General features: G+C 47.7%; 1 protein-coding gene across 1 annotated transcript; it reads right to left on the bottom strand.

Moving 5' to 3' along the window:
• Window positions 1–319: 319 nt before the first annotated feature.
• ube2z (ubiquitin-conjugating enzyme E2Z) lies at window positions 320–12,781 on the bottom strand. The gene is made up of 7 exons (XM_056287841.1): window positions 12,034–12,781; window positions 8,829–8,901; window positions 7,976–8,163; window positions 6,671–6,782; window positions 3,657–3,769; window positions 3,446–3,536; window positions 320–2,126 (listed from the first exon to the last, which is right to left on the bottom strand). The coding sequence occupies exons 1-7, from the start codon at window positions 12,369–12,371 to the stop codon at window positions 1,941–1,943; spliced, it is 1,101 nt and encodes a 366-aa protein (XP_056143816.1). The 5' UTR covers window positions 12,372–12,781; the 3' UTR covers window positions 320–1,940.
• Window positions 12,782–13,658: the final 877 nt, after the last annotated feature.

Below are 13,658 nucleotides of genomic sequence, written 5' to 3' on the forward strand. Positions count from 1 at the left end.
CTTATCCACAAAGGGCCGGTGTGGGTGAAGGTTTTTGTTCCAACCAAGCAGTTCCACACCTGATCCAACTAATCCACCAGTAGAGTCTTTGCTGAGGACCTTGATTAGCAGACACAGGTGTGTAACTGCTTGGTTGGAACAAAAACCTTCACCCACACCGGCCCTTTCTGGATAAGACTGCCCACCCCTGCATAGTTCAACATTCAACACAACTAATATTATAATGTCAACTAGACCAAGTCGCTCTACTGAACATTACTCTACATTACAGCTATGCACCAGTAAGATATTTGCTAGATTAAATGTGAGGTTACTCGGATCAGGACAAAACATTTTATTCCGTAATTTTTTCCAGACCTTCAGTTGCACAATCCATTTTTTTCAAGAACTGAACATTAAATTCTTTTTCTTTACACCAGATGTGTGTAGAAACTCTACAGTCAAAGCCAAGCGAGGTTTGGGTATCTATTCAGCTCTAAATCGGTCACTTTAGGAAGTGGACAGCCAAGAAACATTCTGGAGAAAATATTTTCAGCCGAGCGCTGCTTTTCCTAAGCAGTCGATAAAGTAACAAAAGTGGTTTTGTCGATGTTAAATGCCCCGTCTACTGTAAATCAACTACAAGGCTAATTCTTTAGAACCAATCACAGCTCAAGCCACAACAGTCCAGACAACGGTGGACATCTCTCCATCAGCGTCACTATGAGGGCAATTCAAGGGCAGTCATTGAAGGGAGGGAGGTGGAAAAGACAAGAAGGCTGGAACTGAAACAGGTATGACCAGTGATAATAGTTGTGAGCTGTTAGGTTCCATCTTTACATGTTGCGGTGCTGCCTGAATAGAGGAGGAAGTGCCTGTCAACTGGGCTCAAAACTTTGTTGTCCGAGGAAGAACGCCCTGAAAACTTCTAGAAAGCTCCTCGACATGGCATGGCATGGTTTGGCTTACTTCTCCGTCGATTATCCATCTATCCAAAGAAGAGCTGGATGTGGAAATACCAAGATTAAGTAGTGCACTACGAGTTATTTGTTTTAGAGCTAGAGAGAAAAATAAGAAACAGAAACAAACCGTAGAAAAGCTGAATGACTTTAAAAAGTGGCAACTTCTGACAGTTACTGTTTGTTGAGTGATGTAAATTGTAAAACAGCTGGGCAGATTTTTTTTTGCTGAAAGTCAGGAAACACTATTTACAGTCAACAACTTTAAACCCTAAAGGATCCTATGGTCTGACCAGGTGGCTCGGCCCTGATCCAGTTTAGCCTGGCTCTGCAGATGGTAGAGAACCAGGCCATGACCCAGACATAACACATCTGGGCCAGTAAAAACATGACAGCTGAATCTAACAGCCCAAAACCGAGAACACCTCCGTTTCCTTCCCAAATCCTCTCAACAAAAAGAAGGTCCTTTAAGAAAGGAGGCTACCTCTCTTTCCTCCCATCCTAAAATAGTTCCTAAAGACAAAACCAGGCAGTACACAGAGCTGCTCTGGTCTGCAAAATCAGATAAAATGTGTTTTCCATGTTCAGCTGCAAAGTTCCCAAAGTCTAGTTCCAACTTTTCTGATTCAGACCCTCATCAAAATGGCTGCTGTTCTGGATCTGAGAGTAGCATACAGTTTTTATGAAGCCAGAGGAATTCTTCCTGTTTGAGTGTCAGGGTGAACATAGAGAGGATGGTTAACATGATGACAACCAGGTCAGAACCAGTGTCCAATAAACCTTCTTCACAAGACGGGATTTTCAGAAGGGAAAGGTAGAACAGACCAGTTAGCCAATGACAGTCTGAATTCTCTAATGTTGGGTTGTAAACTGTTTGGATCACACCGCATCTACAGTCCATCAGCATCCGCTGTTAGCCCTGTCCATCACACCCAGCCTGGGTGTTAAAGATGCCCCTCTGGGCCAAGCTGAGCCCTGATCCTGGGTTCTGGGTTGTGGGGTTCAGGGCTGGGAACTGCCTTGACTGTCAGGGTCAGTCCCTGATGAGCTGGCATCCGAGTCCGAGTCATCCTCTTCATTTTGCTCCTCCTCCGCTGGAGTCTTCTCCCGTATTCGCCTGTGGGTGGCGCTGAGGCGGGCCAACAGCCCCTGGTAGTCAAAACGACCGCGCTTCTCCCCAAAGGGGTCCTGAGAGGGTGGGAGATAAAAGAGGATGGAGAGAGTTGGGTTAAATGGATGTGTGGCCTCATGATAGTGACACCATAGGTACATATTTGGTCGGCCCTCACTTCTTTAAGGGTCTATTTTAGGGTTTGAACTTGGGTTTAGGGTTAAGGTTAGACATGTACTTCTGATTAGAGCCCGGCTGATATTGGACTTTTGACTGATTTTAGAGGGGGAAAATTCACAGATTACTGATATAGCGAGTTTTTGAGCTGGAATGAAAACAGACCTTTTCTATGTGGATTAGGCACTGATATGACTATGCTAAAGGTACTCAGAAGGCTACTTTCTTAAAAATGTAACTTTACAAAAAAATATGTAACATTATCATACACTGTCAACCTAGAAATGAACACTGAGAAAATAAAAATAAAATAAATAGCTAAATAAACATGACGACTGTATGTTCAGTATCAGTCAACTGCTGACTATTTGTTATGCGTAGCTAGATAACGGTTGGGCTACCAAGTCATGTTAGATACTGCGTGTTCAGCTCACGTTTATTTAGGTGTCCCCTCTGGTTCAATCATTTCCAATGCACCGACTGCATCTACGGACATGCGAGTTGCAGCTATATTTACACATTGCTTTAGTGAAGAGGGAACGACCCTCCCTGAGCCGAGGGTAGGGGGAGGGCTAAGAGCACATCCGTCACCATCTCAAGGCCCTGACACACCAGGCCGACGGTCGGCTGTCGGCCTGGTGTGTCAGGCTGTCGGTGAGCATCTGTGACCCTAGTTTTTGCGGTGTGTCCCGCACCGTCGGCACTAGTTGGACCCCTGTCAGCAGTTTTTCGACTTGATTCAGCACGTTGAATGGACGGAACCAGTCGGTGAGCGAGATCACTCTGACTGGCTGTTCAGATTAGCGAATCAGTGCAGAATGTACATGCTAGTTGGCTGTCGGCTGTAGTCTTCACGGTGTGTTCAAGTGTAACTTTTTGGCCCAGACAGCAGGCGACGCAACAGTCGGCCTTCATCACCGCTAGCTGGTTTGCCGTGTCCGGGCCCTTACAATGCTGTGACTGCAACTATCGCCCAGTCATCTGTGAATAGCACACATGGCCATTGTAACTCTAGTTGATAGTCACGGCAATTTGCATATGAAACTGATCATTGGTTTGTCAATGAGAGGGCCTCACAACTACAGAAAGACAAGATGTGTGTGAGAGACAGAGACTTGGACACAGGTATAAGAACTGAGACAGGTGGACATACATACTAAGAGACCGTGACAGATAAATACCAGAGACACCAACAGCTGAGGAAGTCAGACAGACTTACCTGCATGTTCTGTCCCTGAAGGTGTAGCCTCTCCTTACAGACTCCCTCATAGAAGTCATAGTACTCTAAGAACGACTTCTCCATCACACTCCTGTAACACACACACACACACACGCAGCATGACGTTAGTCTCAGTACGGTCCCAGAGAGGACAGACTGAATGTGGGAGGGGGCGTGAGGAGGGAGTGGTGGAGGAGAGCCTGGTTGTTACCACAGGGCTTCAGGGCAGGGGATTTTGCCCTCCAGCATGTCACAGACGGCCACCCTCACGGTCTCATGACGAATACACTCGTTGTAGTTCTTACTGTCCCCTGGGTGGCGCTCCTGAAACACAGAGACATGTCTGACGGTTAGACAGAAGTCACTAGCTCACCACACTAGATCAGACAGAAGCTCCGCCTGGTTCTGTCCTCAGCCAATGACATCTGTCACACATCTGTCACACACTGTCACACACTGGCAGCAGCTCATACAGTCTCACAACAGAGTCGTGTCTTCATCTGCCTGACACGTGGGATGCTTTTGAGGTTTAACAACAACTCCTGATGACCATAACAATATGTGTGTCTGTGGTTGACAGCCCGCGCCAGGGCAGAGCTCCTGTCCCATCTCGTCTGGTACAAGTCACAACTATTTGAATGGAAGGTCTCTGGACTGAAAACAGAGGCAGGTTGGGGCACTGTTTACTTTCAGGACAACCAGGAGAAGAGGACATGTCGCCCACTGGTGGTTGGATTCAGGCCTTTTCTTGGAGTCAGCAAGAAAAGGCCACGATTTAATAGGGCTGTAAGAAAATATTGATACACTCGAGTATCGTAATATCTTTTGTGATACTGTATCGATTATCAAAACCACTATATCCATTTTTAATGGTTTACATATAAAGGTTCGTGACAAACATGTTGTGTTGTGTGTAACCCCACGACCGCCAGATGGCAGTGTTGTCATCTATCTTCAGCCATTTGACTCTTCCACTCTAACACAACAACGTAAACTGAGACAGGGAGTAGCATAAGCACAAAGAACACAGGCCTATGAAACCACAATATATCATCACCTTTCTTACAGTATCACAATATATCGTGATATACTGACTCGTAACCCTGTATCATGATACATATCATGATATACAGAATGGTAACACTGTATCGTGATACGTACCATAATATACTGAAAGGTAACCCTGTATCGTGATACGTATCGTGATACGTACCATGATATACTGAATGGTAACCTTGTATCGTGATACGTACCGTGATATACTGAATGGTAACACTGTATCGTGATACGTATCGTGATATACAGAATGGTAACAGTATCGTGATACGTACCGTAATATACTGAAAGGTAACCCTGTATCGTGATACGTATCGTGATACGTACCATGATATACTGAATGGTAACCTTGTATCGTGATACGTACCGTGATATACTGAATGGTAACCTTGTATCGTGATACGTATCGTGATATACAGAATGGTAACACAGTATCGTGATACGCATCGTGATATATTGAATGGTAACCCTGCATCGTGATACGTATTGTGATATATTGAATGGTAACCCTGTATCGTGATACGTATCATGAAATACTGAATGGTAACCCTGTATCGTGATACATATCGTGATATACTGAAAGGTAACACTGTATCGTGATACGTATCGTGATATACTGAAAGGTAACCCTGTATCGTGATATATTGAATGGTAACCCTGTATCGTGATACGTACCATGATATACTGAAAGGTAACCCTGTACCGTGATACGTATCGTGATATACTGAATGGTAACCCTGTATCGTGATATACTGAAAGGTAACCCTGTATCGTGATACGTATCGTGATATACTGAAAGGTAACCCTGTATCGTGATATACTGAAAGGTAACCCTGTATCGTGATACGTATCGTATTACCAGATTCTCACCAACACACAGCGCGATGATTTAACCTACAGAGGGGCCAGTGGCCACTCTTTCAGGGATGAGGATGTGCACATCCTTGAAAGGGAGGACAGCTGGTTTGCACGGAGAGTCAAAGAGGCCATCTATGTGAAGAGGGAACCCTGAACTGGGGGGGGGGGGGGGACTAAGAGTAAATCCCAACCCTCTGTGAATAGTACACATGGCCATTTTAACTCTAGGCCACAGGAATCAGGAACAAGTCGTTTTATTTCATGAACTTGTGCATGTGAAATGAAACGAAAGATGGTTTCCCCCAGCCCACAGCAGTGCAACACAAAGACAAAAACACATCCAACATCTACAATAACACACATATCCAAACTACCAACAACAAAAAAACAACACATATACCCCACATATATCCCAAAAAAAAAGAAAAAAGAAAAAAGAAAAAAAAGAATCACTGTCCAAGAGAGTGAACGCAGCTAGGATGACTGTCAGAACTGCTGGTCTGCATGGGCTAGCAGTCAGCTTAGCCTGCCCCGCTTCCGCGTCCTGAGACCACCCTCGGTGTTTCCTCCTCGGGTGCAGCTGTAGGCAGGGCCGTGGTCCCTGGGCCCACCGGAGGCAGCAGACCAAGCTACCCCAGCCGATCCGGCGCTAGCTCTCCCAGCATCAAACGAGGACACAAACTTAGACACAGATGTGGACAATGACACTGCATGGACGGTACTGGGTGAGGCCGCCACAAACGTGAGTTCGTGCAGCCATCGTCCCATCTTCCCACACTGGAAGCGGTGCCAGTATAGGATATTATTCTATTTGTTTATTTTGTAATGTGTAGGTATGTGGACCTTTTAAAAGACATGTTTAGTTGAAATAAATATACCTACACAAGCAGTTATGTGTCTCGCTGTACTGGTCTGCCCTCTTGTGGCCATAATGCATAAAAATATATTCAAATGGGTTCAAACCTACGTGTTTTTTTTAGAAGGAATAATTGAACATCATATTTGGCCAATTTTGACAGCCTTAGAGAGTGTGTGTGTGTGTGTGTGTGTGTGTGTGTGGGCCCTGTGTGATGGCTTGGCGGCCTGCCCAGGGTGTCTCCCCGCTTGCCACCCAATGACTGCTGGGATAGGCTCCAGTATCCCTGCGACCCTGAGAGCAGGATAAGCGGTTTGGATAATGGATGAATGGATGAACTGAACTGAAATAAGAAAGACAGGAAGAGGGGCAGACACAGACAGAAAGACAGACAGGAAAAGACAGCAGTGCAAAGAGGCTCAAACACACGTACAAACACACACAGCGGGCTGTACCTGTTCAAAGCCTGGTTCGTTGTGGTAGGGGTTCTCAGTCATTAGAGACTGGATGGAGATGAGGACAGATGAGATGCTCTGAGCTGGACTCCACGCTGGGCCAGTCCACGTCCTACACACACACACACACACACACACACACACACACACTTCCGTAACTTGTCACATTGGTTTTGCTGGATTTTTTTCCGTTTTTTTTTTTTAATACTTTCCCAAAAACGCTGAGTGTGAATGAGACCAAAACCACGTTTCCACGGCAACAAGAACTTTTTCCAAACCAGAACCTGGTCTGATTAAACTATCTGAATTTCATGATAAACATTTTTGTTTTCTTTTCCAGATATAAATGTACAGTTAATGTTGAACATCCTTTTTGTGGCAATATTTTTTCTTGGGGGGGGGGGGGGAATTCCCCCTTTTTCTCTCCAGTTGCACTTGGTCAACTAGGCCACTCTCTCTTGAGCCGTCCCGGTCTCTGCTCCGCCCCCTCTGCTGATCCGGGGAGGGCTGCAGACTACCACATGCCTCCTCCCATACATGTGGAGTCACCAGCCGCTTCTTTTCACCTGACAGGGAGGAGTTTCACCAGGGGGACGTAGTGTGTGGGAGGATCACGCTATTCCCCCCAGTTCCCCCTCCCCCCGAACAGGCACCCCAACCGACCAGAGGAGGCGCTAGTGCAGTGACCAGGACACATACCCACATCTGGCAGTTGTGCCTGTAGGGACGCCCGACCAAGCCGGCGGTAACGCGGGGATTTGAACCGGCGACCCCTGTGTTGGTAGGCAACGGAATAGACCGCCGCGCCACCTGGACACGCCCCTTTGTACCAATTTCTTTTCCGTTTCGGTGACAGAGCCAAATCCACTTTGGATTAGAACATCAAACCTGTTAAACATGGGGAGTTTTAGGGATGGCCCAAAAGTGTTTCCGTTTCTTCTTCATTTCAGCACTTCCCGCCTGAATGATACCGCTGTCTGCCACCACAGTGTGTCACCGCTGATGGAGACCACAACGTGTCTGCTGTGTGAACAAATCTGTCTCTTCTGTGGACACAATCACCGGCTTGATGTGACGACCGGGTAACTGCACCACATCGCTAGAACTAACGGGATTCACCTACTAGACCATGTCAAGAGGTAAGGGAACACTACTCTCCTGCTGGTGTTGGTGTGTGATACGGCAGACTGTGCAGCATCACACACAGTGTGTGTGTGTGTATGTGTGTGTGTGTGTGTGTGTGTGTGTGTGTGCGCATCAGGACTAAACAGAGCAGAAGTGATGATGTGATGAAGAGCCTCTCACCCCAGGATGCTGAGGCACACCTTTCCGTTGCGGTAGAAGTTGGGGTTGAATCGCACCGTGTTGTGCCCTGTGGTGATCAGCTTCACTCGAGGAGGGTGGATGGGGTAGTCAGGGGGGCAACGGAACAGGAAGAGAAAGAAACCACCCTCATACGGCGTGTCGAACGGTCCTGTGATGAGAGCATGGATCTAGAGAGAGCGAGACAGGTAGAGTGAGTGAGTGAGCGAGAGAGAGAGACGGAGAGTGAGTGAGTGAGAGAGAGAGAGACAGGTAGAGTGCGTGAGTGAGCGAGAGAGAGAGACAGGGAGAGTGAGTGAGTGAGCGAGAGAGAGAGACAGGGAGAGTGAGTGAGTGAGAGAGAGACAGGTAGAGTGAGTGAGTGAGCGAGAGAGAGAGACAGGGAGAGTGAGTGAGTGAGAGAGAGAGAGAGAGAGAGAGAGACAGGTAGAGTGAGTGAGTGAGTGAGAGAGAGAGAGAGAGTGAGTGAGAGAGAGACAGGTAGAGTGAGTGAGTGAGCAAGAGAGAGAGACAGAGAGAGTGAGTGAGTGAGAGAGAGACAGGTAGAGTGAGTGAGTGAGAGAGAGAGAGAGACAGGGAGAGCGAGTGAGTGAGAGAGAGACAGGGAAAGTGAGTGAGAGAGAGAGAGAGAAGGAAAGCATGGAAGAGCAGAAACATAAGGCAGGTGGGGCATAAAGGATAGGATTACAAAAAAAGGCGTGGGATAGGAAATGAAATGAGAGTTGCAGGAGGTAGTGAAGAGAGGAGGAGGGACAGGGAAGGAGGAGCTGTTCGAGCTGGGTGCTGTGCCGGGGGTCTGAGGGGTCTGGGGTAGATTGGGGCTACAGCGTCTTACCTTGGTCATATCTTGGGGGTCAGGGACAACGAACATCCCAGGAGGCGGCTCTTTGTAGATGGACATGATATCTCTATACATTAGATAGACAGATAGATAGAGGGGGGGGGGGAGAGAGAGAGAGAGAGAGAGAGAGAGAGAGGAGGTATTAGAGAGATACAGTGCATCCGGAAAGTATTCACACCCCTTCACTTTCCCCACATGTTGTTATGTTACAGCCTTATTCCAAAATGGATTAAATTCCTTTTTTTTCTCATCAATCTACACACAATACCCCATAATGACAAAGTGAAAAAAGTTTTGTAGAAATTTTTGCAAATTTATTAAAAATAAAAAACTGAAATATTGCATGTACATAAGTATTCACAGCCTTTACTCAGTACTTGGTTGAGGCACCCTTGGCAGTGATTACAGCCTCAAGTCTTCTTGGGTATGAAGCTACAAGCTTGGCACACCTATATTTGGGGTATTTCTCCTATTCTTCTCTGCAGATCCTCTCCAGCTCTGTAAGGGTAGATGGGGAGCGTCGCTGCACAGCTATTTTCAGGTCTTTCCAGAGACGTTCAATGGGGTTCAAGTCTGGGCTCTGGCTGGGCCACTCAAGGACATTCACAGACTTGTCCCGAAGCCACTCCTTCGTTGTCTTGGCTGTGTGCTTAGGGTCGTTGTCGTGTTGAAAGGTAAACCTTCGCCCCAGTCTGAGGTCCTGAGCGCTCTGGAGCAGGTTTTCATCAAGGATCTCTCTGTACTTTGCTCCATTCATCTTTCCCTCGATCCTGACTAGTCTCCCAGTTCCTGCCGCTGAAGAACATCCCCACAGCATGATACTGCCACCACCATGCTTCACTGTAGGGATGGTATTAGCAAGGTGATGAGAGGTGCCTGGTTTCCTCCAGACGTGACGTTTGGCATTCAGGCCAAAGAGTTCAATCTTGGTTTCATCAGACCAGAGAATCTTGTTTCTCATGGTCTGAGAGTCCTTTAGGTGCTTTCTGGCAAACTCCAAGCGGGCTGTCATGTGCCTTTTAGTGAGCAGAGGCTTCCGTCTGGCCACTCTACCATAAAGGCCTGATTGGTGGAGTGCTGCAGAGATGGTTGTCCTTCTGGAAGGTTCTCCCATCTCCACAGAGGAATACTGGAGCTCTGTCAGTGACCATCGGGTTCTTGGTCACCTCCCTGACCAAGGCCCTTCTCCCCCGATTGCTCAGTTTGGCTGGGCGGCCAGCTCTAGGAAGAGTCCTGGTGGATCCAAACTTCTTCCATTTACGAATGATGGAGACCACTGTGCTCTTCAGGACCTTCAAAGCTGTAGAAATGTTTTTGTACCCTTCCCCAGATCTGTGCCTTGGTACAATCCTGTCTCGGAGGTCCACAGACAATTCCTTTGACTTCATGGCTTGGTTTCTGCTCTGACATGCACGGTCAACAGTGGGACCATATATAGACAGGTGTGTGCCTTTCCAAATCATGTCCCATCCATTGAATTTACTACAGGTGGACTCCAATCAAGATGTAGAAACATCTCAAGGATGATCAGTGGAAACAGGATGAACCTGAGCTCAGTTTTGAGTGTCATAGCAAAGGGTGTGAATACTAATGTACATGCAATATTTCAGTTTTTTATTTTTAGTAAATTTGCAAAAATTTCTACAAAACCTTTTTCACTTTGTCATTATGGGGTATTGTGTGTAGATTGATGAGGCAAAAAAGGAATTTAATCCATTTTGGAATAAAGCTGTAACATAACAACATGTGGGGAAAGTGAAGGGGTGTGAATACTTTCCGGATGCACTGTATGAACCCACTGTTTGTTTTGTTTGTAAAGGTTTTCAATCTTGGTCACGAGACAGAAAACATTTTCATGAAAATACCGCAGAAAACGTGACGCCTACAGAGCAAAAAGGCCTACAACTAATTTCTCCACGTGCACGTAGGTGTAGTTTTCATCGCTCTGAGGGAACATGTGAGGCTGTAACGAGCAACACTGTATTCAGCTTGACGGCGGTTTACATTAAATATCAAACACACTAAATAATAATGTGCAGGGTTCCCTCCACTGAAACGTCTATACTGAAGTGACCCGGCACGGCACCACAGACCTCTACTTTCAGCTGCTGGTCACACGTTCAAGCATTCTGGACTGATGACCCTTTCACAGTAAAAATAAAGACTTGATTTTCATCCGTAGGATTGCAGTTCGGTCGGCACGGTGGTGCAGTGGTTAGCGCGGTCGCCTCACAGCAAGAAGGTCCTGGGTTCGAGCCCCGGGGTAGTCCAACCTTGGGGGTCGTCCTCTGTGTGGAGTTTGCATGTTCTCCCCATGTCTGCATGGGTTTCCTCCGGGGGCTCCGGTTTCCTCCCACAGTCCAAAGACATGTAGGTCAGGTGACTCAAAGACATGTAGGTCAGGTGACTCAGCTGTACTAAATTGTTCCTAGGTGTGAATGTGTGTGTGTGTGTGTGTGTGTGTGTGTGTGTGTGTGTGTGTGTGTGTGTGTGTGTGTGTGTGTGTGTGTGTGTTTGTGTTGGCCCTGTGTGATGGCCTGGTGGCCTGTCCAGGGTGTCTCCCCGCCTGCTGCCCCACAACTGCTGGGATAGGGTCCAGCATCCCGCGATCCTGAGAGCAGAATAAGCGGTTCGGATAATGGATGGATAGATGGATGGATGGATGGATGGATGGATGGATGGATAGATGGATGGATGGATGGGTGGATGGATGGATAGATGGATGGATAGATGGATGGGTGGATGGATGGATGGATGGATGGCAGTTCGCTGGTCTCGATTTGATATGTTTGCAGCCTGGGACGTCACAACATTAAGATTTGGACTCTACTTGGTCTCAAACAGTGTCGACTCATGATCACTCTTGAAGACCAGTCAAGTACAACTGTAATTTACGTTGGGTTTTTTAAATGAATAACGTTCCCCTGAAGAGATCAGTGTCTGATCTGCTTCTTCTTATGGTTACTATGAACTGTCTTTCACACATGACAACATGGAATCTGAAACACTCCTTCCTTCCCCCCTCGGTGGAGGAATAAAGAGCCCAGATGAACATGACAGCGTGGTGACACTCTACATCTTAATATGAGGGTAGACTACTACAGCCACAGTCATTGGACTTGTGCTGTTCTGGTGTCGGTCTCTACACAAGCCCTCCTGAAGACCTGGTCTGGACTACCGGGCTACCCATCCCACCTACCTCTTGATCCGGAGAATACACTGCTGGGAAGCCTTCTCGTTATCCCAGTCCGTGCTGAGGGTCGGGTCCCAGGACGTGGCGTGGATCTGGGACAGGAGGCCAGCCCCGCTGACTCCCAGCCCGACGCCCGGGAGTACGCTGGGGGACACGGCCATGACCGGCGGCGTGCCAGGGCTCAGGCTCTCTCCGAAGCCGGCCGGGATGGCCGTCACTGCCGCGGCCGCGGCGGGAGGAGGGGCGGCCGCCGGGGAGGCGGAAGTGGGGACGCTGGTTGTCGAAGGTCCTCCCGGCTGGCTGGGGAACCCGCCATCCGACTCTTCTCCGACGCTGTCGGCCATGCTGGACCAGCCGGAGTCGGCCCGTCCGTCTGACCTCCGTCCGCCTACCAGACGGCTTGTTTTCTGGCTGTTTTTCGGCTTAAAGGTTCGGGGCGAGCAGAGTCAGGCGAGCGGAGAAACACGGCACTGACCCCCGCGACATGACGGCTGGTGTCCGTCAGTGCGTCTCTTCTCTCGGGCCTCCAGAAAGTACCACCAAGACCCGGAACACCTGAACAAGACTCAGAACCGCAGGGGCTCGGTTTGTACCAAGAAGCTGTCGTGGGTCTGAATTACCGACATTCGGTAGACAGCAGCTAAAAACGAAACTGTGGTCTCCAAAGCGCGCTACACCCAGCCTTTACTAAACACTTCCTACTACCACCACCACCACCACCACCACTACCACTACTCCGTCTTCTTCTTCTTCTCCGTCTCTTCTTCCCCTGCTTCCTGAAGATTTTTTTTCTTTTTTTTTAATGGCGGATGACCAACAAGTTTCTGGCACATTACTGCCACCTACTGACCAGAAATATGAATCGGGGAACGGATCGACTCAACTCTTACTAACTGCTACTTTCGACTAACTAGATAAATAAAACAAATTAAATTAAAGACAAAAAACATTCAAGTCCTTTGCACTAATTCTGTTTGTCTAAATTATCAAAATAAGGCATAAAATGAACTTTAGATTGAATTAAAATTACATGGAAAAATATTTATACTATTCCCAGAGGATTTGGGAATGTTTGCAATCACAGCATGGTAAGATGGTGACAGATGTACTCTTACCCCCCCCCCCCCCCGGTTCAGGGATGTAGTTCCCTCTTAACACAGATGGCCTCTTTTGACTCCCCATTCAAACCAGCGTTCCTCCCTATCAAGGATGTGCACATCCTCATCCCTGAAAGAGTGGCCAATGGCCTGTAGATGGTGTAGACTGTGGAGTCCTGGCCTGCAGATGGTGTAGACTGTGGAGTCCTGGCCTGCAGATGGTGTAGACTGTGGAGTCCTGGCCTGCAGATGGTGTAGACTGTAGAGTCCTGGCCTGCAGATGGTGTAGACTGTGGAGTCCTGGCCTTATGTGTTAGCTCTCCTGTGTTGTGCCATCCTCTTGACCATTTGTATATGAAACTGGTCGTTGGTTTTAGTCGTTATGCCACTGTATTGTTTATAAGGGTGGGGTACCTGCAGTCACTGTATTGTTTATAAGGGTGGGGGTACCTACAGTCACTGTACTGTTTATAAGGGTGGGGACACCTGCAATCACTGTATTGTTTATAAGGGTGGGGGTACCTGCAGTCACTG

This window comes from Lampris incognitus, chromosome 10, assembly GCF_029633865.1.
Source record: "Lampris incognitus isolate fLamInc1 chromosome 10, fLamInc1.hap2, whole genome shotgun sequence".
In the NCBI taxonomy this organism is placed as follows: Eukaryota; Metazoa; Chordata; class Actinopteri; order Lampriformes; family Lampridae; genus Lampris; species Lampris incognitus.